The sequence below is a fragment of the Zalophus californianus genome, chromosome 16, assembly GCF_009762305.2.
Source record: "Zalophus californianus isolate mZalCal1 chromosome 16, mZalCal1.pri.v2, whole genome shotgun sequence".
NCBI classification, from domain to species: domain Eukaryota; kingdom Metazoa; phylum Chordata; class Mammalia; order Carnivora; family Otariidae; genus Zalophus; species Zalophus californianus.
The window spans coordinates 13,011,232-13,038,846 of record NC_045610.1 but is presented as its reverse complement, the minus strand read 5'-3'; the positions used below and the strand labels follow the sequence as shown (position 1 = coordinate 13,038,846).

Sequence of the window (27,615 nt, the reverse complement as noted above, 5' to 3'; positions counted from 1 at the left end):
CAGAAAAGTTGAAAGGATGACAACACCAAATGGAACTCTCAAATTTGTTCTTAGGATCATAAAATGGTGCAGCCATTTTGGAAAAAATTCTGGCAATTTCTCATAATTTGGTCTCATAAAAGGTCTGGCAAATTCTCTTACACCTTCTGTAAGACCCAGCATTCTTGGTAGCCACCCAACAGGAATGCCAGAGTAGGGACACCAAAGGAGGTGTTCAAGATTTACTCATAATAGTCAAAACCTGAAAGCAACACAAATGCCCACCAACAGATGTGTGGATAAATAAATTATGGTGGGGCGCTGGGCTGGCTCAGTCCATAGAGCACGTGACTCTTTATCTGAGGGTCTTGAGTTCAAGCCCCACGTTGGGTGTGGAGCCTACTTAAACAAATTAAATAAATAAGAATAATAAAATAATTACGGTATACGCACACAATGGAATACCATTCAGCAATGAAAAAGATACAACAACATGGATGAATCTCATAGATAGAAATGTTGAACAAAAGAAACTGAACACTAAAAAGTGCATACTATATGATTCTGTTTATGTGAAGTTCTAGGAAAATCAAATTAGTCAAGGACAGTGGTTACCTCCAAGGGTGGGGCACGGACTGAAGGGAGTGAGGGAACCACAGCGAACGTTCTCTACTGTGATTTGGGTAGTGGTCACATGGGAATAAACTTCAAGCTTACATCTTAATACACAAACTAGGAAAAGGTAACCTGTAGTCATGTGTTTGGTAAGCAGCAATGGGTGGGAGGGAGATGCGAACCAGATGAGGGAAGGGGGAAGTCAGGTCATGTCCCCTTTCAGAAAAGACGTCTGCCAACCCCACCACTACCAACACCCACAGTCCTGGGAGTAAGTCCCTGCCCCTTTTCTGGGACTCAATTTCCTCATCTGTGGAGTGGATCCAGGGATCTTCAAGCCTTCTTCCTACACTTCCGCCTCTTTTGAGGTGAGCTGGCATGTCACCCCTATCCCAAACAAGGCTTCTCAGGATTGTTCCTCCTCACCAGCCACACCTGCATACGGGTGGGATCCTCAACACCAATTCTCCCTTTGGTGCTTTCGAATCACAGCTGTGTGCCTTGGGCCTCTGTTCCTCATCCGTATAATGGAGTCGAGCATACCTATTTCTCAGACTTGTGAGAAGAATTTTCATTGAGTTCAGTGAGTCCTTACTGAGCGCTCCCAGTAGCTTACCAGGGCTTTGCTTTGCACAGGCGGTGCACACAGCAAGTGCTTAATAAATGGTGGCTTCGAGGGGATGATTAGAATTCCCTATAGGTCGTTACATCTTTTTGAGAAGGGGTCCGTGTGGGGGGCCTAAAGTTGCTTGTGGGTCTAACGCAAGAGGGAAGGGAAAAGTGTCCCAGGCGCGGATGCGGCTCGCGTTGTTTTGTTTGGAGCGACGAGTGGAACGCGGCCAGGGAGGCGCACGGCCCCTTTAAGAGTTGAATGGAATGTATCAAAACAAAAAGGTCGTGCGCCCACTGGCTGCGCGCCGCACGTGACCTTACAGCTGATTTCCTGGCCCCCCTCCTTTTTTTTTTTTTGTTGCTGCCGCCGCCGCGGCTGCCGCCGAGTGTCAGTTTCTGCGCCGCCGCCTGCGGTCTCCCGGCCGCGGGCTGCCGGCCGCCCCGCGCCCCCGTCCCCGCCGCCGCCGCCGCCGCCGCCCCCGCCGCTGCCGGCCCGCGCACCCCTCCGCGCGCCCGGCCCCCACCGAACCGGCGCGGGCCGCGGGTCCCCAGCGGCCGCTGCCCGGCGCGCAGATGGCGCACTCGGCGGCCGCCGTGCCGCTGGGCGCGCTGGAGCAGGGCTGCCCCATCCGCGTGGAGCACGACCGCCGGCGCCGCCAGTTCACCGTCCGGCTCAACGGTAACGCGGCGTCCGGCCCGCCCCCGCCTTTTGTCTGCGAGCGAGCGGGCCCCGCCGCGGCCGCCCCCTAGCTGGGGCGCGCGCCCCCGGCCCGCAGCCCGGGAGGGGCGTCGCGAGCGCGCGCCGCGGGGTGGCCTCCGGGCGGCCGCCGCTCCGGGACCGCTCCGCCCAGCGCTCCGGGAGCAGGCCCCGGGCTGCGCTCGCGGGCTTACGTGGGGGCGCGGCCGAGTCGCGGGGCTGGGAGGAGCGGGCGGCCGGGGAGAGGCGCGCCCACGCGGAGCACTCCGGGCAGGCGGGCAGGGGACCTCCCGGGAAGGCAGAGGTAGAAGTAGGGCCAGCTCGGGTCCTCTGCCGCCAGCACCCGGCTTCAAGCCACAGGGGACCCGCACCTGCTCAAGCGCGGCAGTTTTCCGCTGTTGGACACCTCCTGCGGGCTGCGGTTGGAGATCCTGGAGAGTGGGTCAACGGTGACCTCCGCCCTTTCCCCGGGTGCTAAGTGGCCTCTTGCCGCCGCTGGGAACTTTAGTTTTTCTGCACCGAGGTGGTTGGGGGAATCTTCTGGGCAGACCCGGGCTGAGGGAGACAGGGGTGTCTGCCTCAGTGGGGACTGTGGAGGGGAAGGTGTCACCATCAGCCCTGTTGGCCCTGAGTCTTTGGCCAAGTTGCCTCACCTCTGTGTGCTCCAGTTTCTCCATCTCGGCAATGGGAGTAACACCAGTGCACACCTGTCCCCCGGTTGTAGGGATGAAATGCTGTCATGAGAGTAAAGAAGGCTTAGAATAGCGCTGGCAACACATAGCACATGCCGCTCAACGTGGACCGGTGGTGGTTTTTAAAAACCAGAAAGCAGAGTCAAGTCTTCATTTCCTGTAAAGAAAGTTTCCACCACTTACTAACCCATCCCCCCTCCGCCCTAAGAGGTCTGGGGGATAGAAAATAGAGTTACAAAATCCAGGATCATGAACTCCCGGTGCACCCCCTCTCTGCGTTAATAACTTCTTCTTCCCGCCCAGCTGGGCCCCTGGTGGCAGTGTCCAAGCCAGAAGGGCCCTCAGAGGCCATCGTGCCCATTTCTGAGAAGGGAAGGCAGAGCCTCCGAAAAGGGAAAGGCTTGCCTGAAGTCAGGCAGTGAGTTAGAGCAGAGCTGGGATAGGATCCTACCTGGTCTGACCCCCGGAACCGGGCTTGTCCAGCCTGCCCTGGGACGCAGTCAGGAGGGCCTGGGGTTGGGGCATGGAGGTTTCTCAGGCCCCACCACATTACTGTGATGGCGGCATTTTCACCCCACATTAAGGATGAGTAAACTGAGGTTTGAACCAGAGGGAAGGAGTGACTTGCCCTGTATCACAAAGTGCCAGACCTCGACCCTGGGCCCAAATGACCTTACACAGCATTCTTCCCATGTGGATGCAAGTCCTTCCACCAGCATGGCGCTTGCCGTGGCCCAGCTGACCTTGACACTCAGGGCTGGCCGTTCTTGTGTGGAGGGTCCTTGTGGTTTTTCAAATCTTCTTTTCTGAGGTTCCAGAGAGGCCTCTGGTTCTGTTGGGGGGGGGCGTTTCAGGAGGCTCCTCTATACATTCACAGAGACAGAAGAAAAAGGGAATGTTTGGGGTTTTCCTTTTTTTCGGCAAATCAGTACAGCCAAAGGACACCAGCCCTCTAGAGTTGGCTGTGGTCGAGGTTGAACGTGCCTTGCCATATTTCTAAACTTGTCTTCCTGCCTTCCCCAAATGGCTAACTGTAAAATGGCCTGGGGATCCCCCAGCCAAGCCCAGGGAGCAGTGGGAGGCCGCCAGCTTCTCTCCAGCCTGGAAGGTGGGGTCTGGGTGTGTATACGGGGAGTTGGGGGGAGCTGATCGGGGTCAGAGCCCCGTCCTGCCTCAGCTCGGGAGGGGAAGAGCGTGTCCTAGAGTCTCCCGAACCGCAGGGCACGCCCTGGAGACTGGCTCATTGTGCCCACTGAGAGAGGTGACCGCTTCGGCTGAGAGTCAGAGCAGCCCCAGGTCCTGGGCAGGCTCCGGGGCATCCCCCTGGCAGGGCTGTGCTGATAAGCTTCCAGCAAACTCTGGTTGTGCACGAGGGCAGGCTTGGAGCGTCTGCCGTGAAGTCCTTGTGTCCCAGGCAGGCTGTGGGCATGTGAGGGTGGGCTCAGGGGAAACTGCTCTTCCTGTTCTACAGACGAGGACCGCAAGACACAGGGAAGTGGTGCAGTTGTTCAGGGTCTTGTACCTTGGAGGTAGAAGAACTGGGATTCATTCCACAAGTCCTTGTTGAGCACCTACTGTGTGCCAAGTGTTGCCCTAGGAGCTGAGTACTCGTGGGACTGACAGTCTAGAGGGGTGGCGGACACTAACTGAAGTGTGAAGCGTGCTGGAACGCAAGGGCCTGGTGAAAGTAAAGCAGGGCAGCAGAAGGGCGTGCCGGGAAAGGGCTGCTGTTTCCCATCAGGTGTCCGGGAGGCCGCTCTGGGAAGGTGCCAGTTAAAGAAAGACCTAAAGGAGGCAAGGAAGGAAGAGCTCCAGCGGGAAGAGCGTTCCAAGAGGAAGAAGCAGCAGGAGCAAAGGGCCTGCGCTGCCTGGTGTGTATCCAGAGCAAGAGAGTGGAGTAATGGAGAAGGGAGATCGGAGGAATAGCAGCAGATAAGGTCAAGAGGTCATGGGGGGCCAGTGGTACAGGGGCCACGAAAGCCATAATGAGGACTTGGCTTTGACTCCCAGTGAGGTAGGTGCCTGGGAAGGTCCTGAGCAGAGGCTGGGTGGGATGTCCCAGGCTCCTTCTGGCTGCTCCCATGGGAGCAGATTGTGTGGCACAAGACAGAAGTGGGGAGGTAGCTACTGCAGTAGTCCAGATGTTGTGAGCAGGGCTGGGGAGAAATGGCCCGGTCCTGGACAGATGGAGAAGGAAGCGTGGCTGGCTCTTCCTGACACGGAATGTGAGACGATGCTGGAGCCCGGGCCTGACGCCCACACCCACGTTCTGAAACGCTAGCTTGTGCATCACTATTCCAGAGGTGGGGAAACCAGGGCACACAGCCAGTAGGCATCTAAGCCAGAACTGAGCCCCCACCCCTGGGAGGTCCCTTCCTTGGCCTTTCCTCTCCCCTCCCAGCCGGGGCTGACTGTCCCACGTGCTGCAGGGAGGAGGGTCATCTGCGGGGGAGGGGGTGTCCTAGGGTCCTGGTGCTTTCCACATCCTTCCTGACCCCCATTTTGCAGATGGGAAAACTGAGGCCCCAGAGAGTTAGTAAGTACCTCTGGCCTCCCTCGGCACCCCCAAAGGCAGCAGGACTGAAAGCGAAGCAGCCAGTCTCGTGGCACTCAGATCCCAATCCTGGGTATGAGCCCATACATGACCCCATGTTGCCACCCCACAGTGTCCCATGATACCCACCTAGAGCAGTGTTCCTGAGCAGGGAGAGCGGGAGAGGATGCGTGGTGTGGCAAGGGGCCTAGCCCGCTGTGTGGATGGACTTGCCTGGGTAACCCCCAGGCTCTGCCCTCAGTGCCTCCTGGCCGTGCTGGGTTGTGCCCCTTGCACTTCTCTAGACCCCAGCCCCTTTGTCGGCGTCCCCTCCGAGCCACTCATGTATCGCCCCTCCCGGAGGCCCGGATTCTGGCTTTGCCTCTGCCTGGGGTTTGGATCCGCCGGCCCTCCTCTCAGGGCGGGCTTGGCCAGAGCAGGGATCATGTCCCTCTGCAAAGACCCCACATCTCCCACCCAGATTCCCAGCTCCTCTCTCCCCGCCTGCCAGGGCTGACAATTTCTCGGTGACCCCTTCTCCTGATAACTTCCTGGGGACTTGGGTCCTGAGTTGGGGCCAGTGAAGGGTCCCAGAGTGGAGAAACCCAGGGCAGAGTCCCCACGAACAGAGCAGCTTTCACTTTCCTCAAAACTAGTTACAGTTTCACGATCTCAACGTGACTCTGAGGTCCGGGAGGGTGGTAGCGATTGTCCCAGGCAGGACAGGTGAGGGATTGGACACGTGTCAGGACGGGCCTGAGGTCACGTGGCAGAGCCGGGACTGGAACTCGGGGCCCTGCCCTGCCCTGGGCTTGTTCCTGGGGCCCCCAGTGGCAAGCACTGACCCCCTTGCCAGTGAGGCTTGGAGTTCCTGGCAGCGCATGGAACCCGGCCCAGATAAGGGTCCGGGGCCGGAGCAGGCGACCAGGACAGCTCAGCAAAGGCGGGGGGGGCCGAGAGCTGTGTGTGTGTGAGAAACAGCAAGGCCAGTGTGGCTGGACCAGGGCCCCAACAGGGATCCAGTGGGTGGATGCAGGGAAGCCAGCAGGGCGGCCGGAAGGGGGTGCCGGCGGAGATGCGAGCGATGGCCAGATTCCAGGCACGTTTTGAAGGTTATGTCCATGGACCTGCTGAAGGGTCAGATCAGAGTCTGAGAGGAAGGCAAGGCCCAGAGGACCTTGAGGATCTTGGCCTGAGTCACGGGAAGCTGGCCATTTCCTGGGGCTCTCCAGGCCGGTTTTGGGGGGGGGTGGGGGTGGATTGCGCCATGTCAGGTGTGGGTGTTTGGGACGGGGTGACGTTTGCTGCCCCTCTAAGGCTGAGGTGGGTGCCCGGCCATAGGCCAGGTGCACCAAGATCGTGCACTCGGGGTCTGGTTCCTCCCCAGGTAGAGTGCTGTGGCTGGGCCCGCAGGTGGGTTCACTACAGAGCTTTTTCCCCTCACACGTAGCCCACGTCCACCCCGGTGACCCCAGATGCCTTTTTGTACCTGTTTCAGCCAGCAGACTCGAAGTGAGCTCAGCCTCACGTGCTGCCGGGCTGTGTGACTGCCTCTTGGAGCCTCAGTTTCCCCATCTGTACACAGGGCTGTAAGACTCTTACGCACTTTCTACTGTTGTGGTGAGGAATAGTGTGTGGAGAGAGCCGAACACAGGACTGCCTGTGGCAGGGCCCCACGGGTGTGAGCCGCCTGTCATCTCCCCAAAGGCCAGCCGGAGAAAGCCAGGACCGAGTGTGATTTCCTACTGCTCTCCCTCCGTCATTCGGGTTCAGCTCCTCCCACTCACTGATCCTCCAACATTCGGCCTCAGGGCCTTTGCACATGCTGTTCTTGGCACCTGGACAGCTCATCCCCCGCATCCCACTTTGGATTGGATCGTTCACCTCCCCCAGGTCTTTGCTCAAAAGAGGCCTCCCTGTAGACTCCATTTAAGATGGCAGCCCTCCTGCCTTCTCTGCTGTATTCCAGCTTATCACCTTCGAGTTCTATTATGATGGTACTGGGTACTGTTCATTTGTCTTCCTCCATGTGGGAAGGTGTAGTCAGTTTCCTTCACGGCTGCAGGCACAGCACTCCAAACCCTGCCTCACACGTAGTAGGCCCTCCCTGAGTTTTGGGGTCCTCAAATGGCCAGGGCAGGCATGCAGCAGTCCTTCAGTGACCGGTGACCAGCCCAGGCCCAAAATAGCCTCCTGATCTCTGCTCTCCTGTACTGGGTGACCTGAACTGACTCCCCAGTACAGATGTGGGAGCCAAGAGCCAAGTCCCATGCCACACAGCTGGGGCAGGTGGAGTGGAGGCCACCGCTGGACCCCGGCCGCATCTCGGCCCGCAGAGCCACAGAGTGGACGTGAGGAGGAGACGTTGGAGCTCTGGAGGTATGGGGAGGCGGCGGGACTGGGGCCACCCTCACTGGGGCCAGGAAGGGGAAAGGGCGTTCCAGGCAGAAGGAACTGCAGAGGCAAAGAGGTGGGGCAGAAAGAGAACGGGGCTGAGGGTCAGGAGGCCTGGTACCGCCAGCTTCACCGGGGACTCGCTGTGGCCCTTGGATCTCTGAGCTCAGCTTTCCCATCTGGAAATGGGAAGATGAACTGTAGCCTCCTCCTGGAGCTTTGGGGAGAAACAGAAAGCCTCCCACACGGGATCAGAGCCCGTTGCCGTGTCCAGTTTGCTGTGAGACCCTGGTCTGGTCACTGATAGCTCTTGGCCCGTCAGCCTTCCATGCTCGCCACGGGCTGGGAGCCCGGGCATTGAGGAGCGAATTCTCTAAGATGCTTTAAAGTTACAACACACAAAAGACTATTTGCTTTTAAAAAATTAAAGAAAGACACCTGGCGTTGACGTGTGTTCTTGTAGAGCCAGTGAATTGTGCTTTCTAACCTCAGGGCCTTTCCATCGAGCGTGCCCTCTGCCTTTCCCTCCCTCAGCCACCCCCTCAACTCCGAGGTTTTCTTGGCGGGATCTCCCCGGCCTGCCCGTGGTTAAATGGCCCCGTCTTGCTCCCAGTCCACTTTATTTTTTCCCTCGCACACTCACAGTGGCCTGAAATGATAAACTGTGGCGTCGTCCTCAATCCCTCTTTCTCTCACTTACCGCGTCCAGGTCACTGGCAAATCCCGCCGGCTACACCTGCACAACACCGTCCAAGTCCAGTGCCTTCGCGAACCCCACTGCCTCTGCCCACGCCTGGGTCCCCGCCATCGCTCACCTGGGCTCATGCAGTAGCCATCCCATTGGCCTCCGTGCGCCTGCCCTGGTCTGTTCTCGTGGCGGCCAGAGGGATCCCGTGGAACGCTGAGTCCCCTCCTGTCTCTCCCCTGCCAAGGACCTTCCTCTGGCCCCCAGCTCACAGTGACTTACAGTCTCTGCAGCACCTGGTCCTGTCACCTCCCTGCCTCCCCTTTGCCCACACTGCTCCTGCCACCCCAGCCTCCTCACTGGCCCTCCAACACATCAGACCCGCTCCTGCCTCAGAGCCTTTGCACTGGCTGTTCCCTCTGCTGAAACACGCTTCCCCCCGACACCGTATGGCCGACTCCCTCCGCTCCTTCCTGTTTCTGCCCAGCACTCCCCCCGCCCCCGCCCCCGCCCCGGCCCGATGCACATTCACTTGCTTTTCTTGTTTATCCTCTGTCTCTTCTGAGTTCCACGAGGCAGGGCTCTTTGTCTGGCTTGTCTGTAGCTGAGTCCCAGCAGCAGAAACAGTGCCTGGGGCTCCGCAAACATCTGTCGAATGGAATGGATGGATACAGGGGTGAAGGGAGAGATGGACAGAGAGGATGGCTGGCCGGCTGGCTGCTGGGTGGGTGGTGCGTGCTGCGAGGACTTAGAACAGCAAAGGCTCACGTGCTCCTTAGCATTGTGTAGAGATGCCCTCACTTGGTCTTCTAAAAAACACGACGAGGATGCCTTATTATATCCCCCAGTTTATGGATAAGGAAACTGAGGCACAGAGAGGTCATTCCGGGTCCAACTCCGGCACCCTGGCCCCAAGCGCCCATCCCCCCATTTGCCCGATCTAAGCCCCGAGCGTGTCCAGGGCCTCACCTGTTCGCCACCCTCCCTCTGCAGGATGTCACGACCGGGCTGTCCTGCTCTACGAGTATGTGGGCAAGCGGATCGTGGACCTGCAGCACACCGAGGTCCCCGACGCCTACCGCGGGCGTGGCATCGCCAAGCACCTGGCTAAGGTAGGGTGGGGAGACGGGGCCGCCCTCTCACGCGGGTAACCGTGGCCCTGGGGGGCTGACCTGGGCCTGCGTCGTGGCCAGAGGGCAGACGGTGCCCACCTTGCCAACAGGTTACAGCTGGGAGCGGGCAACGGGCTGGCAGCACACTCTGCCCTCCCCCAGCCCCTCTGGGGCGGGAGGCAGCAGGTCTGGGCCCAGGCCTTTAGGGTTCTGTAGGGCTAAGCCTCCGGGGCCACGGACACCTGCTGTAGGGCAGGAGCTCGCTGGCCGGGACCCCGGCACCCGGCGCAAAAGTAATAGGTGCTCAGTAAACCCTTACTGAACGAGGAGATAAAGGAAAGTCCGGGAACGACGGCTTGCGTCCCGTCCCACCCCCAAGCCCTCCATCCCCAAAGCAACCCATAGCCCAGGCCAGCTGGAGAGCAGGTGTGGCCTTAATGTGGGGAGTTGCAGCCTGGAACAGAGAATGGCCTTCCGTTTGTGGCCCTGAGGGCTGCTCCAGGCTCCTGTTCTTCCCTCTGGCTGCTCTACCCACCTGCACCCCCACCTCGCACCTCCGTTCCTTCTCTCCCCTGTCCCTTCTGCCCCATGTAGCTGCTGCCCCCCTGGGGCCAGGGACTCGTGCCCGGGTCTTGCAGACACAGCTGTCTTCTTCCTTTAAACGGGCCCCGCCTCTGAGCTGCTCTGTGGGGGTTGTCCCGTGTTGCCGCTGAGGAAACCGAGCGTTACTGACCTGGGCAGAGGGGAGGCGGGCCGTGGAGCTGGGTTCCCCCCTCCCTGATGCTGCGGAGCCTTGGCCAGGCGTGGGATCTGCCGGCCGCCCCCCGGCCGTGTCTCCCCTGAGCCCTGCCTGCCGAGGGCACGAAGGTGTTCACCGTGTGGCCTCCGAGGCCTTCTTGGGCCTTCCGTTTCTTTTTCTGCGAAATGGGAGAATAGACTGGAATCTTGTCTCTCGAGGGTCTCAGGCTGTGAGCCCTGAGATGGGGTGTGCACGGTGAGATGTGACAAGGCCTGCTCGGGCGAGTGGAGCTGGAGGCTCAAACTGGCGGACATGTAAGCCCAGGGTCCCTGGTAGGTGCTCAGTAAATGCTGCTTCCCCCTCATCGGACCAACCAGCCCCACCCAGGCTGTCTTCCACCTCGTTTCAGCACACACTTATTAAACGCCAGCTGCGTGCAGCACATCGTGCAAGGCACCGGGGGCAGGGGGTACCCCGGGTGCGCCCTCGCCCTCCGTCTCCTGAGCTCCTTGGGGAGGACAGCCACAGCGGTGACAAAAACCACAGGCTGCCACCCTCATTGCTTCCCTCCCCACCCCCCGCCCCCTCCCCTGATGGGCTTCAGAAGCCCGCTAAGAGCTGAGCGTGACCTCTGCGAGGGGCAGGGAGCCCTGGGGCTCCTGGTTAGGTTCCAGGGGGTAAGGGTCCAGGACGAGGCATCAAAGGAGTGGCTGCATGAAGATGACGGAAAGAGTTGCAGGCCTGGCAAGCATAGAGGCCCTGAGGTCGATGGGGCGGGTGCGCTGGCTCCCAGGCCTTGCGGGTGGGCTGGGGGACCGGCAAGACGCGGCGCGGGGTCGGGCGTGCTCTGGTTTAGTGCCTGCTTGGCGCCTTCCAAGACGCACGGAGCCGTGCGCACATTGCTGCTGGGCTCACTGGGCTGCCCTCCCAGGGCCTCTGCATCCGATCCTGGCTTAGCCGCTTCGGGGTCGTGTGGCCTCGGGCAGTTTACCCAAGCTTTGGACCTCGGTTTCCCCCACTGCACAAGAAGGGTGGCAGCAGTGGCCTCCAGCTCCCGCCCTCGGAGGGCAGCGCCCGGGAGAGCGTGGGGGCCGGGCTGCGGGCACTGACCACTTCTCTCTCTGCCCGGCCGCCAGGCTGCTCTGGACTTTGTAGTGGAGGAGGACCTGAAGGCCCATCTCACGTGCTGGTACATCCAGAAGTACGTCAAGGAGAACCCCCTGCCGCAGTACCTGGAGCGCCTCCAGCCGTAACCCCGGCCCCGCGGGGCAGGAGCCCTCCGCGCCAGACCTCTCCTCGCGGCCTTCGCCCTGGCCCTCCGCGTGCTCTCAGGAAACCTGGTCCCCACAGGGGACGGACTCAGAGTTATTTTTGTAAGGACGCTCCTCGGTGGTCCCCGGAGGCTGCCGGCCAACGATGGGCAGTGGTCCAGCTACCGTGGTGAAGGGGAGGCCGGGCAGCCGAGGTCCCGGCGGTGGTCACTCTGCAGACACTGGCTGGCTCCTCACGAGGCCACCCCCGCCTCTCGTGGGCGCGCCGGCGGGGGCCTGCGGCCAGGACTGCAAGGTGGCCAGGCCTGTCCCTGGGGCCGGTCTGGGTCCCACCTGCTGCTCGCTGCTCTGTGATCGGCAGGAGGGCTGATTTGGGGCCCCTGCCGCCCCCACCTAGTCTGTGTCCTTGGTGCAGACGAGAAGGGGATTCCCTGAGTGGAGAGGAGCAATTAGAAACCTGGCGTGCCAGCTTCCCAGGGGCGTGACACCAAGCCGCCCCTGCCACCAGCGCCCAGCCTTCTCTTCCTCCAGCTCCTGTGCCCCGGCGCTGGGGGGCACAGGCCAAGGCGAGAGGCAACGCTCCTTCATGGGCAAGGCCTGCAGTGCATGTAATGGGCACCCGCCGCAGCTCGCCCGCGTGCACATGGCACACACACGCGCGCACACGCACACGCACACGCACGGGACGCTATGTGCAGGGCTGTGCATCATGGAGTGGCTGCTGTTCTCTCCTTGGTACCTGTTCCCTTAATTCCTTGCCCCCTCGTCTGTCAGCTCAGCAGGAGATCGAGGTCCCTGTCCCCTGTGGCCGCCCTCCATTTGCCTGGTCTGCCTGGAGCCAGCCCCAGGCGTGGCCCGAGCACCAAGCCCCGGGAACCCCCCTTTCGCCGGCCTCTTGGCCGCCCTGTGGGTGGGCTTTCTCACAGAGGACCCTTTGGAGCTCAGGTGGGAGGGAGGCACACCGTCCTCACGAAACCGTCCTCACCACCCAAAGGGAAGAAACATTTCTGTGGAGGGATTTCCTTTGTGGACATTGGACATCGGAGCATCTTTCTCTTTCATGGCAAGCTTCTGGCTGCGCACGTTCTGTTGCCTGCTGGGATCCCAGGGTCCCTCCCAGACCAACCCTCCTGGTAATGGCCTGGGAGGTGCACACCAGCACCCTTTCTTCCGTAGGCTTTGTGAGCTGGTGAGGGCTCGGGGTCCTAACCTCCTGTGCCCTCCTTCCCACAAGGGTCCAATCCATGCCCACCTCTCTGTGGGGCTGGAGGGTGACCCTGGAGTCAGAGTCCCTTTGGGGCTGAGACATCAGTTAACAGCACCTCCCCAGGGGTACCGTGTCCCTTCCAGGCCTCTGGCTGGGGGCGGGCTTGGGGACGTGTGTGTGCTGGGGGGCCTGGTGGCCACGGTGACCCCTCACTTTCTCTGACTCGCTGTAGTGGGACTCGGCCTGGGGTTGCCTTCGCGCTCACCTCTTCCCCGCTCTCGGCACGGGCCGAGCTCGACCGCCAACGCAGCTCAGGGGTTCCCCCCTCCCGCAGACATTTGCACACACCCCTTCCCACCCAGTGGCAGGAACATCTAGATCAGGAAATGCACGGAGGCTGGGCAGCCTGCCCACGGGGGGGGGTCCCCGAGCCCCAGAGAGGCACTATCCTCAGCATCGCCCACCGCCTCCCATGTACTCCCAGCCCCACTCTGGCCTCTAAGAATTCCCCTCCCAGAGGGCTGAGGGCACCCCTTGCCTTTCCCACCATATTCCTCAGTGCTGTTGGCAAAGGGCTATTGTGAGGAGCCAGAGAAGCCCCTGGGCCTAGGAACAGCTTGTCCCCAGTTCCTGCAGGAGCCACCTGGAGCCTCCTGGAGCTTCCTCGCGTCCGGCTGCCTTAACGTACCACCGCCCCACCGCAGCGTCCAGCCCTCCCTCAGTCTTCAGCAGAGGCTCAAGACAGCAGGGACCTGCCCTCCGAGGCTGGGACCCTGGTCTGCAGCAGACACAGGCCCGAAGTGCCCAGCCCAGCCCCCCCCCCCCAGCCCCCCGCCCCGGTGCTACTCTGTGGCGCTCCTGCGTTGCCCGCACGCATCCGGGCTGTTCCAAGAGCCCTTCCCCGGCGGGCAGGTCACGAGGGCCGCTTCCACCCGCAAGGGCACGGGGACGCTTGGGGATCCAACCCCGGGCCCCCCTTCCAGCAGATTGCCCCAAAGGCCCTGCGCTCCTCTGCCATGTCTTGCTCTGGGGGGTTTCTTTTTCTTGCCCGGTCAAAATAGGTGGTAACTCATGTGCCTTTCCTACTCAGGACCTGTTCCAGGTGGTGTCTGGGCCAAGGCCGGTCTCCAGACCTGCTCCCTTTGTTATTTTTCAAACTCCTGAACAGATTGCATGGCATACGTTTCAATAAAAGGTGTGGCCGAGTGCGCGGGCTCCAGGGGTGCTTCTAGAAGCCGCACGGTGGGCACTCGGGCGGGGGCCTGTTCTCCCCCACACCGCCCTGCTCCATCCCCACGGCAGTCTGATCATTGGCCCCCCCTTTTACTGAGGAGGAAGGACATTCAGGAGCCATGGGGTGTGAGGAAGGAGGGGAGAAGGCAGGCTTGGCAGGCGCTCTCCATTCTTCTGTCCCCGGTCCCTGGTGTTGAGCCTTGTGTTTAATGGGCAGCGAGGCCCCCATTTTTCTGGTAGGGAAGGCGAGGCTCTGACAGGCACCCGGGGCCTGGCTAAGGTCTCCCAGCAAGACCGCAGTGGCATCAGGATCTGGGGACTTTGCTTTCCTTTCACATGTCACGGCTCCCGCCCCCCGGGGCCACGGCCACGCTCTCAGCGCTGGGCACGTGGAGCAGCCCAACGGGGTTTGCCAGGAAGAGGCTGTGATGTCCTGTCATGTGTCCTCAGCTACTGCTCTTGGACATGTCCCTCTCCCTACTAAAGAGCCTTCTTTTGGGGCTTCTGGTCCCGTGGGGGGAGGCAGGCTCCTCTGCAGGCCCCCGGGGAAAGCCAGGTGCTGCGCTCAAGGGCCACGTGGCCACGTCCTGTGTCTGTCCCACTCCCTGCCCCCCACCCCGCGGCCCAGGGAGGAAGGGACCCCTGAATGGGAGTTTTCCTAGTTCCCACTCGGGATTATGGTGCTACCCCGAACAAAAGAAGAAGGGGAAGGCCCTTCAAAAATCTTGTCCGGCCTGTCATGGCAGGTGCCGTGAAAGCCCAGTTCTTAGGCCTATTTTACAGATGCGGAAACTGAGGCCCAGAATGGGGGAGTCACTAGGCTGCAGCCCACATAGCTAGACACCAAGAGCAGCAGGATCCACACCCGGTCCCCGCCCTTTTTATAAGATGATGCTGGGCTCGGGGGTCCTAGGTCTTAATGTCTACCCTAGGTGACAGACGGTCTCTGAGAGCAATACACACCTAACCCTTCTGGCAAGGTGGGTTCTGTCTTAAGCTACACAGCTAAGCAGGGGGGCCCGCTGGGCACGTGAGGATGACTTCGTGCGGGGATTAGGAGGGAGCAACCAACCATTCAGTCGCTCACATTGCTCCTTCCTCGGGGCAGGCTTCTCGGGTTTGCTCAAGTCCACACAAATGTCCCGTCTACCATTCTCAGGGTCCCGCTCCTTCCCAGTCAGCGCCCTAAGCTCCCCATCGGCGTCTGGCGAGGCTGTGAAGGGACGTCACGCTGCCCCCAGCAGATCCAGCTCCGGGCTCCGTGGGCCCTTGTGTCACCCCACAGCTACAGGACATTAGAGCGAGGAGTTCCCGGCTGCCGAGGACGCTCTGCGGTCTTGCGGCTGCGCCTGGAGCCGAGTCTACCCCTTTCTGTCTGCTGACCCTGCTGCAGCCCCTGCCTCCAGCCCACGGTGACTGGGGACAGCAGCCGGCGGGTCTCCAAGCCCGGCCTTCAGGAGGCGCCTCTACCCCTCACCGAAACTAGCGGAGAGGTCAAGTAGCAGCTTTGAGCTTCCAGGGTCCCCTTCCCCCACGGGGGCAGTGAGGTCAAGACTGTGCCCCAGCCCAGTCCGGTCACACAAGCCAGCCCGGGTTCCCGTGTTCGAGGGATCGTTCCTCGGAGACCGAAGCTCCGACCAAGAACACCACCACTCCGTGTAGGGTCCGGCAAACACAGGGGATGTTAGTGCAGGGGACTGGCGATCACACTGTTGGAAGGATGAGAGGAACCCGCGCGAGAAGATGACCCGAATGTTAGTACGTGTGGGAGGCTGCGGTGCCATGAGCTGGGGCACGAGGTGTCCCTTAAAGCCGCCATCGCTGGGCCGCTGCTAGGACTCCGCTACCTGAATAAAAGCCCGGAGTGGGTGCCCACCCATCGCTGCCACCACTGCTAAAAACACCCCAGATCCAGAAACACCTCCACCGTCTTCTAGGCTCGTGCCAGTGCCCCCTTGGGCAGAAATGAACAGGCCGCCCACTGCCGAGGGCTCTGGGAGGTGTGGCCTGCAGGTGTGGTCCAGGCGGGGAAGGCATGTGGATGCCCCCAGACAAGTAGCTGGGATAAAATATCCTTGCCAGCGAGGGGCAGGGCATCTGATAGCGTGCCAACCCATCTACACCAATGGCTGAAGCCACAGCATGATCTAGAATGACAGCTCCCAATGCCAGGCCGACTCCGAATGGCTGTTAGAATGGCAACTCACGTCTGGCACGTCATGGGCTGGTGCCATGAGCTTGTCGTAGGTGACAGGGGACACTTGCAGGCTGTGGCTCGGGTTTGGGTGCGAGATCTGTGGGTGAGATTCAGCAATCCTCTGAATTAGGGAGAGGGTGAAACACATGAGGTCAGAGGAGGATCCTTCAAGAGGCTTCTTTCTAAAGGCACTCGACAATGAAGCAACAGGTGAGATGTGTAAAGACGCTGAGACTGGACAGGAATAAGCCTCTCCATGGTCATTCTGGAATCTAGAGTAAGGAGAGTCAGGGAGAAGAGAATTTACCAGTGTTTTTTCTGTTAAGACAGAAAGGCCAACTAAAAGTATGAACTAGGTCAGAAAATCAGGTCCCTTCTTTCAGATTTCCCAAGTTGAATTTGCCTGTGAAGAGAGAACCTTCCTCCTCTCACAAGTGGAGACCCTGCGGTTCAGAAGCCCATCCCATTCCCACGTGGAGTAGCCATTATGTATTCAGTGAGGATCTGAGGGTGAGTAAGGCAGATGGGGCTCCATCTTCATGGGACCCCGCAGGGCAGGGTAGGAGTGGAAAGCACACACCCAGTAAGAAGACTCTGACAGGGCTGCTGGTGTTCACAGGCAAGGCGCCCACACCAATGCAGAGGGCCCTGGAAGGCTCTCTCGAGGAAGGAATATCTGGGTCGAAAGCTAAAAGATAGGTGGGCATTGTGAAGGGCTCAGCCTACAGGCCCCATAGCAGGTGGTCCCCACGGTCTCATGACCCCATCTCGTCATCAGCCACACAAGCCTCCCTGTGGTTCCTCATACCCGCAAAGTCACTCCCACCTCAGGGCCTTTGCACATGCGCTTCCAGCTGCACGGAATGCTCTTCTTCCCCGCCATCCTTGGGTCTTCCTCCCTGGCCTCCTTGAGGTCTGTGCCCAACTGTCACCTTCTCAGTGGAGGCCTCCTTTCCCACATCCTACGCTGCCTTTAAGGGGCTACCCACCCCTCCTGATTCCCTTACTCTGCTCTAGTTTTGCCAGTCATTGCTTTCTTCTTACATTATATATAACCGGTTTGTTTTAGCTTGTTTAGTATTTGTTGTCTGCCTCTCACTCCTAGGATACAAGCCCCATGAGAACAGTAGTTTGTTTGTGTTCCATTTTGCTCACTTTGATATCCCCAGACCGGAGCAGTGCCTGACACAGATTCAACGCTCAGCAGTGTTTGTTGGATGGAGGGAGGGACCGGTGGACTCATAGATGAATGGATGGAACGATAAGGGGAAAGAAAGCTCTGGGTAGATTAAGCACGAGCAAAGGCCCAGCAGTGAGGTAGCTGACGGCGTCTTTTGAGGTTGCACGTGTCCGGAGGAGAGGGAGGCAGGAAATGAGCCTGGAGAGGAGATGGCGCCAGAGGATGGACAGCACAGCGGAAAGCTGGAGACTCAGGTCGTGCGGGGACAAAACGTTCATGACCACCGGCCCCCGCCAGGCCCTGGAGGGCAGAGCAGGCCGCTCCTGAACCTGTGGCTTTCGGGGGGCACTCAGGCGATCGAAGCTGATACTGATGTGTGCGGGGGGGGGGTTCCTTCAGTTTGCAACGAGGCGTGAGGACAAGGTGCGTGCGAGAGGACAGTCTGCAAATGGAGGGCAGGTGCGGGAAAGGGCTGGAGGCCCCGCCGTGTTCGAAAAGACAACTGCTAAAAAAAACAAAAACAAAAACTGCTAGTGGCCGCAAAGAGCAGGGAATCGAACTGACAACGTCTGAGACTGCAGCGGCCCGACACTCTCAGTTCTGCAGACAAAGCCTTGGCCGCCCGCAAGATCACATGCAAGTGTCCCCTGGGCCCGCCAGCTCACTGTCTGAGCTGCTCCGGAGGTTAAGCTTTGGTAAACTGAGGCAGAGACAGACATGTGATTAGAAAGCAAAGAAATGGAGCTGCTGCTGCTTCTGCTTCTTTTTTTTTTTTTTTTTTTGAAAGCCACGTTAGGAAAGAGCGACGGGCACAGTCCTCCGGAACTTCCTGAAAGGAGAGCTGCCTCAGTCTTGGAGGGAATTGTACTGCCAACGAAGAGTGTGCCCATGGCTTGGCCCCCGAGGCCACGGCCATGTGGGCAGGCTGCAGAAAGCATGCAGACCCCTCCTCAGACCCCTCCTCAGAGGTGGCCACGGAGAAAACAGGACGGGGAGGGTCCTCCCCAAGAGCAGAGTCGGGGCCGAGCCAGGGCGGGGGTCCCCACGACGCCTGCCCCTCTGGATTCCATTGTCGCTGGCCTGGGGCTGCCATGGGACGTGCCGGGACGTGCCGTCTCCTGCCCTCCCTTTTTCAGCTGAGAGCTTCACCTGCGTTGATCCCGTCCCTGTCTCACTACCTCATTCTGGGTCGGAGGGCGCAGTAACTTGGATTTTACTTCTAGATCCCAGGCCGGTGGAGAACATGCTGCATCTCTAAGAGACTGGAGGCCTCAAACCAAAATGGGGTGTGGTGTTGGCGTGTCCCTCGGGCGGAGGGGACGAGTGAAGAAAGGGGAGCACTGCCATTGGGTGGCCAGGGGACAGATTGTTGCAGGGACTCGGTAAGTCACCTAAACTCCATTTCCTGCCCTTCCTGGACAGACAGATGCATCTCCCGGGCTCCCTGGTCATTAATTACCAGCAAAAGTGGACGGAGGCTTTCCGAAGGTGGTGCCTCCCCTCCCCCATCTCTCCTTCCCCTTCAGGAAGTGACGGACCCCTGGGAGGGAGCCCCCAGCATTACATCTGAACTCTGAAGCATGGTTCGGTCTATTTGTTAGACTAACAACAGCTTAACAAACACATAGGCCTGGTCAGGCATCTAGATTGTTGCTGAGGCTTCTGGGGACTCATCGAACGCTTGTAAACAGGGAAGTGCCACGTTCATATTTGTTTTAAAGGAATTATGGTGGCTAGAGTGTGGAGAAAGGATTGCAAGGTGAAGGTGGGGGGTGGGAAGGCAGCTTAGGAGCTCAGCGCAGATCCTCAGTGTCTTGGATCACAACGGGGGGAGTAAGATTAAGATAGAGAAATGGGTAGGTTTGAGGTGTCCCCGAGTCTGTAGCTGACAAGTGGCAGGGTCAGGACTCCAGCTGGGGTCCGTCTGGGTGGAAGAGGGCCCTATGTGTTGAGGTATGTGTGTGTGTGTGTGTGTGTGTGTGTGTGTGTGTGTGTGTAAACATGGCCCTCCAGATTCCCTATGTGTTGAGGTGTGTGTGTGGGTGTGTGTGTGTGTGTAAACATGGCCCCCCAGATTCCCTATGTGTTGAGGTGTGTGTGTGTGTATAAACATGGCCCCCCAGATTCCCTATGTGTTGAGGTGTGTGTGTGTGTGTGTGTGTGTGTGTGTGTAAACATGGCCCCCCAGATTCCCTATGTGTTGAGGTGTGTGTGTGTGTATAAACATGGCCCCCCAGATTCCATCTCCACTACAGCCAGCCCAGGGCAGGGCCCAGCCTCCCTCCCTCACCTGACCTTCTTGTCTCCTGACCGATCTCTTATGCCCTGTGAGCTGCTCTCCACACAATAGCCAGGAAGATCTTCCTAAAACCCCAATCAGACCATGTCCAGTGCCCTCCCACTGAACTAAGGGTACAGTCTGAGGGACCTGAAGCAGCCCCTGCTCACCCATGTCCCTCAGGTTCATCACAATTCAGTGGCACTGACCTCGTTCCTTTACTTCAAATCCTTCAAGCTTGTTCCTGCCCCAGGGCCTTTGCACTTCTGTTCCCTTTACCTGAAATTTTCTTCCTCCACATTTTACCATAATTTCACCTTCCTTGTCATTTAGATCTGTTTTAATTAGACATGTGTTCAAGCTGCTAGGAAGACCCAGCTCACAGTGGTATTTCATTTATGCTATGCATTACAAAGTCTGGAGGATGAAGGCCCAGGCTCTTTTCATCCTCCTCTGCATCTCCTTACTATGTTGACTTTTGCCCTCCTGCTTGTTGCGTCATGGTCACAAAATGGCTCCTGTACCTCCAGGTATCACAGCCATATTCCAGGCAAGAGGAAAGGTGGATGCTGCCTTTCCTGAGCTCCCCATCTAATGTTGCCTCCCTGGGCACTCTTTACCTCACGCCCCATCTTATTCTGAACCTATATGACTCCTTGGACTGTTCTTACTTGTTTCCTTGTTTGTTGACCAACTCTTGCGCTGAAACAAAAGCCTAAGAGCAGGACCACACCGGTCGTGTTCATTGCTACACCCCGGCTGTGGCACCGTGTCGGGGACATAGGGGTATTTGCTGAATGAATGAACAATGGAGTCTCCTAGCTAGCTTGGTGCCAGAGTCAGGACTCCAACTCAGACCTCCCGTCTCATGGGCCTGGACATTTCACAGTGCCCCTGGGACCCTCTGTGTGAGGAATCCAGGGAGTCGTGAGGAGCTGCCCCGCCCACGTGCAGGTTGTGGGCATATGAACAAGGAGCCTGTGTTTGCCGGCCTGGATAGAGAGAGAGAGAATCACCCCTGCCCCTCACCGGGTTTTGGGGAGTGCTCCTTACTCAAGAGTGTGGGGCAGTCTTTCCTCAGAGGCCAGCCGGCCAGTGAGACGATCCTGGGCCGTCTAGAGCCCAGAGTTAAAGGGCAACCCCTCACCTCGGGGGCAGGTGTCTCCCTTTTCCTGGGAGCTTTAGGGGAGCGACAATATCTTGCTAGAATTTAATAATTTTTTTTGTTCTTATTGTATTCATTTTTGCAGAATCGTGCATGTGATACAGGCATTCCATTCAGAGAGTCAATATAGAGTTTCTCTTTTAAATAACTATATTTCAGTGTTCAAAGAGTGAACCCATTCAAAGAGCAATATTAAGAGTGGACTAAGGATCTGGCACAAATGCCAATCATCACCTCTACCTAGTTCCAAAACATTCTCTTCATCCCCAAAGGAAGTCTGGTACCCATCAGCAGTCGCTCCCCGTTCCCTCTCCTGACACCCCCCCCCCCCGACCCCTCACACACAACTACTAATCCACTTTCTGTCTGTCTAGATTTGCCTATGTGGGCATTTCATATACATGTGACCAGCTTCTTTCATGCAGCATATTTTCAAAGTCCATCCATGTTGTACCATATGTCAGTACTTCATTTTTTATGGCCAAGTAATAGTCCACTGTGGGGATGCACCCTGTTTTGTTTATCTGCTCATCTGCAGATGGACTTTAGAGTTGTTCGAACTTTTGGTGATTGTGAATAGTGCTGCCGAGAGCATGGGGGTACAAACATCTTGTTGTTTTTGTTGTTTTCAGATTTTATTTATTTATTTGAGAGTGAGCAAGAGGGAGAGAGAAAGAGAGAGAGAGAGCGCACCAGCAAGAGGAGGGGCAGAGGGAGAGGGAGAAGCAGACTCCCTGCCGAGCAGGGAGCCCGATGCGGGGCTCGATCCCAGGACCCCGGGATCATGACCTGAGCTGAAGGCACACGCCCAGCGACTGAGCCACCCAGGCGCCCCACAAACATCTGTTTAAATACGACATTTGCTGGTCACCTGTGTGCTTCCTGCAGAGGCTTATGGCCGGGTATTCTGATTCCACTTCCTGTGATGGCGGGTCTTCCAGTTCTTCTTTCAACCCCTAGGAATCTGGTAGCCCATCCTCTTGGTGGGGTCCCCCTGTCTCTCCAGGCATCCCCTGGGGCAGGACAGGATTTAAAATAGCGTCAGAGCCCCTCTGCCATTTCCCCCTGCCCAGGCGGGGAATGTAACTGGTCTAGCACAAGCCGGTCCCTCTCTCTGTGTGCAGCCCCCTTGGTTGCCAGCAAAGCCTCTCCCCTTCAAACGGCTTCACATGCAGCCGTCCACCGGCCCACAGCGTCCCAGCCCAAGGGGACCCAGAGCAAGTGGCGTCAGCCCACCTGTCCTTGTCTCGAAGCAATATTCCCTCTGCTCTCCAGCTTCTTTTAGGCTGGATGTTGGCAATGCTCACCACAGGGCATGGAATCTTGCCACATTTGGTGGCCTCAGTCCAAACATGTTCTGGGCAGAGTCATGTCCCCCGCCCCCAGATTCGTATGTCGAAGTCCAGTACCGCAGAATGTGGCTGTATTTGGAGGGAGTCTTTAAGTGAGCAGGGTAGAGGTGCCTGGGTGGCTCAGTCGGTTGAGCATCTGCCTTCGGCTCAGGTCATGCCCCATGTGGGATCAAGTCCCACGTGAGGCACCCTGCTCAGCGGGGAGTCTGCTTCTTCCTCTGCCCCTCCCCACTGCTTCTGTGCTCTCTCTGACAAATAAATAAATAAAACCTGAAAAAAAATAAAGTGGGTAGGGTGAAATGAGGTCAGATGGGAGGGCCCTGATCCAGTCTGACTGGTGAGTTCATAAGAAGAGGAAATCTGGACACACAGGAGACACAGGGAGACGTGTGAGGACACAGCGAGCATGTGGCCTGCTGCAAGTCAAGGAGAGAGGCCTCAGGAGAAAGCAGCCTGCTGGCACCTTGATCTCGAACTTCTAGCTCCCAGAATCATGAAAAAAGAACTGTCTGTGGTTTAAGCCCCCCAGTCTGTAGCACTTGGTTATGGCAGCCCTAGCAATGATTATAGGGTAGTTTTAATGTCCTGTGAAGATCTGAGATCTTCACTTCCCCTGAGGTCCCCCAGCCCCTGCTTGTGATATAGACCTGTGAGTGGACGTCTCACCTACTTCACGCTCCCCAGGAGGCACCTGCTCTCACATGAAGTATAAACAGGCACTGTTATCATCAGACCGTCTTGGCCCAGTTTGTCCAGGAGCTCCTCATATTAACCCCGGAACTCCCGTGTCCCCCTCCAGTACCCTTGCTCTGTTTGGCCCAGCCCTGAATTAGGAGCTGGCCAGGCGGGTTACCGGAGGCAGGGGCCTTGGGCACGTCCTCCTCTATCAACCTGTGCCAGGTTGTGGGAAAGAGCAGGGTTTGGTGACACATGACCGAGTAACACCTCCCACAAAGCTCCACGACTGCTGAGCGGCGGCGCTCTCCTGCTGACGGCCACCAGTCTCCACCAAGGAGGACACTGAGATCGACTAGGGGCAATCTGTGCCTTTTCCACACTCTGGCCCTGAAACTGGGGCAACTGGTTTGCGATAACAGGCATGAGCTTGGGGTTCCCCAGGAGTATGGGCTGTGCACACACCAGGGCCCTTCCCGGGTCCGAGGTGGGATGCCGATAGCAGGGAGGATTGAAGCTGCCCAGGAACATCCCGAAAGGACGCTTGGTTGCTTGCGGCTGGGCTCATGACTGGCCTTGGGCACCACGGAGCACTGGGAGGCCAGCTTCTGTCTCTGCAAGTGCAGAGCATCTGCCAATATAGGATTTTAGGAAGGGCTTGTTTCAGGAGCCCACTCCTGTGGAACAAGCCACCTCCAAACACGGTCGCAGAAAACAAGGGCCACTTCTGTCTGCTCATGGAGTCTGTGGGTCGGGAATCTAGACGGGGCACAGCACATCTGCCCCTCAGTGTCTGGGGCCGCAGTGGGGGCGTTGTGAAGACTGTGCTGGTGAAGCTGTGGGAAAAGAGCCCCTGCTGGTGGGAGTGGAGGGTGCTTGGGCGATCATTACCAAGGCGACCAGTGCCCGTGCCCTCTGACCCAGCCAGCTGTCTGTAGGAAATTATCCCACAGGAAGGTGTGCACACGGGCGCCGGGAAGTTGTGCAAGCACACGGATTGCAGCCCTCCTCGAAACAGCGAAACACTACTGGGAGGCTGCCTAATAAAACCCTGGCATCTCTGACCACGGCGTGCGCGTACTGTTAGAGCCGGTGTCTGCCCAGAGTGATCGCCAGGGTACGGCGAAGTGAACACCAGTCACACAGCCTGAGTACAGTATGCACCCTCGGGGTGAAAGGAAACAGCTGTTGGTAGCTGGATACATTTGCCTCTGTCTGAGGATCGGTACAAGACGCATAAGAGAGGTACTTAGCTCTAGCAGGTGTTAAGGACTAGGTCCTCGGGAGACCAGGATCCGAGAAACCTACTGTCACTGCATATTGTTTTGTAATTTGAATTTGACGCCGGGTGAATATATTATCCATTCAGAATTAAAATCCTATTTTTAAGATGCTCACTTTTGATGCTTTTGGTCGTTAAGTCCAGACCGTCATGTGAACACAGTATACCAAGATGTCTTCGCTTGCCTCCCGGATGCCCACCATGTGCTGCGCAGCACGCGAGCAGACATAGCCCGTTGCTCGTGCTCACACCAGGCGTGCACGGCCGCTGTGTGAGAATGGGTCTGCCGTGTTCATCCCACCCGTGCCTTTCTACACTCTCCCCTGCAGCCAGGCCTGGAGGCCTGCAAAGTGCACTTCGCAGACGCCCCTGTCGGGTGACTCGGCCTACAGCAGGCACGGGCAGGGGTTCCGGGGACGGGAGGGAGGGAGAAGCCATCCAGTCCAGGGTGCTGTGGCGCCTCGGGCCACCGTGGTGACAGCAGCACCCCCAGGGGTGTGGCGCTCAGCTCCTGCTCCAGCAAGTGGGAGTCACGGTTCTGGGAAACACTTATCTTTTCTTTTGCTCCCCCAGTCTCAGGGGCCACAACTGCTCCCGCCGGTTACTAGGCTGTGGGCGTTCTTATTGTCGCTTTGCTTTTCCTGCCCTCCCAACACCTCTGTAAACTCCTTCTGCCTGAAATACCTACAGTGGCTTTGCCCCCTAACTAGACACTGACTAACACACAGAGAAAGTTACCCCCATTTTACAGAGGACAAAACGGAAACGCAAAGAGAGGAAGTGACTTAGCCAAAGGCAAACCCACTACCTCTCCTCCCTCGCCATGCTCCAGTCAGCCCGGTCCCGTTTCTGGAACACATGAAGCTCGCTCACACTCCAGAGCCTTCACACGGATTCTCTCGGGGCAGAACATTCTGTCTCCAGCTCTACCCGAGCACACTCTGTCCATTCAGGTCCCAGGCAAATGTTACCTCTTGAAAGAGATCTCCTCTAGCCCCCCATAGTCTCCAAGTCACTCTACGACATCATCCTGCTTTGTTTCTTCTTAGAAATTCTCTGAAAATAAGTACTTGGTTGTTATCTCACTAGACGGAAAAGCCCATGAGACCAGGAACAGTGTTCATCTTACCAAATGCTGTGTCTCTGGTGCCTAAGAGTGTGACACAGAGTGCACTCAATACTTATTTGCTAAGAATGAATGAATGAAAAGGGTGCTCAATGATTTTGGAGCACCAGCTAGGACCCACCTTTCCTGCTTTCTGTCTGGTAGCAGTTCAAGGGTCTCTTCAGGAGGCTTCACTGCCTGGGAGGCCACAGGAATTCCAACTTCCACCATTCAGGCTGTGCCCGCAGTGGGTGCTCAGGTAGTACATGCTGAGGGAACGATCCTGCCTATAAACCTTCCAGAAGACGTCTGTGCAGTAAGAGTGATCCAGAGGCAACACTGGGGGGGTGAGGGGGTCTATGTCATGTCAGCCGACTGGAAGCAGATGGCCTGCTAGAAGTTAAGTGCAAGAGCCGGGGAGGTGGGAAGATCGGCCTAGGTGCACAGCTGTTTGCGTACCTACCTTTCCTCTGTGCATTAGACATTGGCCTGGGACCTGTCCTCATTGATGAAGACAATGGCATTCCCAGGCTCCTCCCGAGGCGCACCACGGCGTAGTGTAATCTCTGCAACCAGACAGCTTGGGTTCAGTCCCCGGCACCATTCCTGACCGGCAGGGTGACCTTGGAAAGTCACTCAGGTCGTCTGTGACTCGGTTGTTACACAACAACGTTGATAATAACAGCATCACTTTCACGGGGTTGTTGTGGAGATCAATAGTTAAATCACTTAACATATTTAGAACAGGGCTTGGCTTGACAGCACCATCAGCTGTTACTGTTACCTGTGTAACATGTATGTGCAAGTTCCATACATGTATCATCTTATGTGATGCTCAGAGCAGTCCTATGAGGAGAGGTACTAACATCACCCCCACTCTACAAACAAGGAAACTGAGAAACAGGTTATAGAAGCAGCCCTAGATGCAGAGTGTGGAGCCAGGCTTCAAACCCAGCTGTTCTAGAATCCCTAGAGACCCTCCTCATCACCACTCTGGTCCAGAGAAAACGGGTCTGTCTGTAGGTAATGACGAGGCAGCGTGGTAATTGTTCAGAGGTCTCTAGCAATGCGGTACATACACACTGGCTCTGCGAGGCCGTGTCGTGTGACCTGAGCAGGCACTTCTGAGGTACCCGACAGGCCTACGGTCTAAAGGATAGTTGGCTGGGAGAGAAAGACACTTTAGGGAAAGCATGGACTCGCTCTCCTGGCAAGTTCCAGGCAGGAGAGGCAGTAGAAGCTGGCGAGATAGACAACCTCCAAACGGTGGAGGGGCTTCTAGATTGTGCTAAGGAGCTTGAAGTCCATCATATAGGTAATGAGGGACTCTAAGAGGATTTCAAGCATTTAAATCTACTGTAGAACGTGAGCTGGAAGGAGATCCGGATGCATCCTCAATGCTAAGAGTGCGATCTACACCTGACAGCCCCGTGCCCAGGCGTGCTGAGTTCCGCCAGACTTTTTCCTATCTCGGAATCTGGAACAGATTTTGACATACAAGAGTTGCTCAAATATTTATGGAACCAACTAACGTGTCCTAACGTTGTCTGTGGAAAACAGGAGAGGGACGACAAGTTCCAACACTGTGAACGCTCCTCCTCCAAATAGCCCAAAGGTCCGTTGGAGTAGCGTCTACGAATCACCGGGTCCGGTTTCGTCCATCCTGACTCTCTGCAGCAGCGTCCAGGCAGGGCTCCCGCCAGGCGGGGTGATTTGCCCTGCATATACCCTCAAAGACACCGAAATAGAAGACTGATTATGTTCACGTCTCCGCACCAAGACAGGAGTGGGCTGTGCGGTGGAGACGAAAGGGCCTAAGGGGCCCTATCTAAAACGGGCTTTTCCCTATAAAGGATGCTGTTTCTTCCATAGCAATGATCACTTGTAGTTCTTTCTCTTCTTTGCTTTGAGACTCTCGATTCCAACAGTCTGTGAGCAGGGGCTTTCGTGGCAGAAGGGACCGCGTCTGTCTTGTCCCCACAGCATCCCTGGAGTGCAGGGAATTCGGGGGAAGGCAGCGGGAGTAGCGAGGGCCTCTGAGAAAGGCCGGTGGCGCCTCCGGCCCCTCGGTGACCTTAGTGGGGAGAGGCGGCTGTGAAGGGCAGGTCGGGCCGCCTTCGCGGAGGGCGAGACCCAGGCGCCGGCTGCCCACGCCGGCGGCGGGACCGGGGCGAGGGCGGCGAGCGCGGGTAGGACCGGGAAGCGGCGGGCGGGCCGCACAGAAAGCGCGGCGCCCCTCGGCGACTGCAGCGGGGCAGCGGCGGGACGCCTCCCGCGCGGTGCTTTGGGAGTTGTAGGCACTTTCTTTCCACTCTCCAGCTCTTTGCTCTTGAAGCCCAAGCCCGTACAGGCGGGCGGGCGCCTGTGACTCCTAGGCTGCGAACTCTGGGAATTTTTAATTTCTAAAAAGATGCCCTGAATAGGACTCTTCCCAGGGTGCCTCCTTCGCTCCGCCCGGCTTGAGGACTACATTTCCCAGGCGACCTCAAAGAGGCGGGGCTTCCGGCGCGCGCGATGCACTGTGGACATTGTAGTCCTAGGAGGGGCTCGATTTCCACCTCCTGTATAGTCCGGAGCTGGGCCCGGACTACATTTCCCTTCCGTCCGCCCAC

The 27,615-nt window shown here is 57.9% G+C and overlaps 1 protein-coding gene across 3 annotated transcripts; it reads left to right on the top strand.

The window, feature by feature from the left end:
* Positions 1-1,722: 1,722 nt before the first annotated feature.
* NATD1 (N-acetyltransferase domain containing 1) lies at positions 1,723-13,744 on the top strand. 3 transcript variants are annotated; one of them, XM_027625447.2, is made up of 3 exons: positions 1,723-1,885; positions 9,201-9,319; positions 11,195-13,744. In XM_027625447.2, the coding sequence occupies exons 1-3, from the start codon at positions 1,780-1,782 to the stop codon at positions 11,309-11,311; spliced, it is 342 nt and encodes a 113-aa protein (XP_027481248.1). In that variant the 5' UTR covers positions 1,723-1,779; the 3' UTR covers positions 11,312-13,744. The 3 variants fall into 3 exon arrangements, 1 of the variants encoding a protein (XP_027481248.1); XR_003525227.1 differs by lacking the exon at positions 1,723-1,885 and adding an exon at positions 2,069-7,507 and having other exon boundaries at positions 11,195-11,213; XR_003525226.2 differs by lacking the exon at positions 1,723-1,885 and adding an exon at positions 2,084-4,466.
* Positions 13,745-27,615: the final 13,871 nt, after the last annotated feature.

Bases quoted from the DNA above. Each gene is read 5' to 3' on its own strand.
- NATD1 (XM_027625447.2), top strand. From the start codon at position 1,780: ATGGCGCACTCGGCGGCCGCCGTGCCGCTGGGCGCGCTGGAGCAGGGC. The intron at 1,886-9,200 runs GTAACGCGGCGT...CTCCCTCTGCAG, and splicing joins GTTCACCGTCCGGCTCAACG to GATGTCACGACCGGGCTGTC. The intron at 9,320-11,194 runs GTAGGGTGGGGA...CCCGGCCGCCAG, and splicing joins TCGCCAAGCACCTGGCTAAG to GCTGCTCTGGACTTTGTAGT.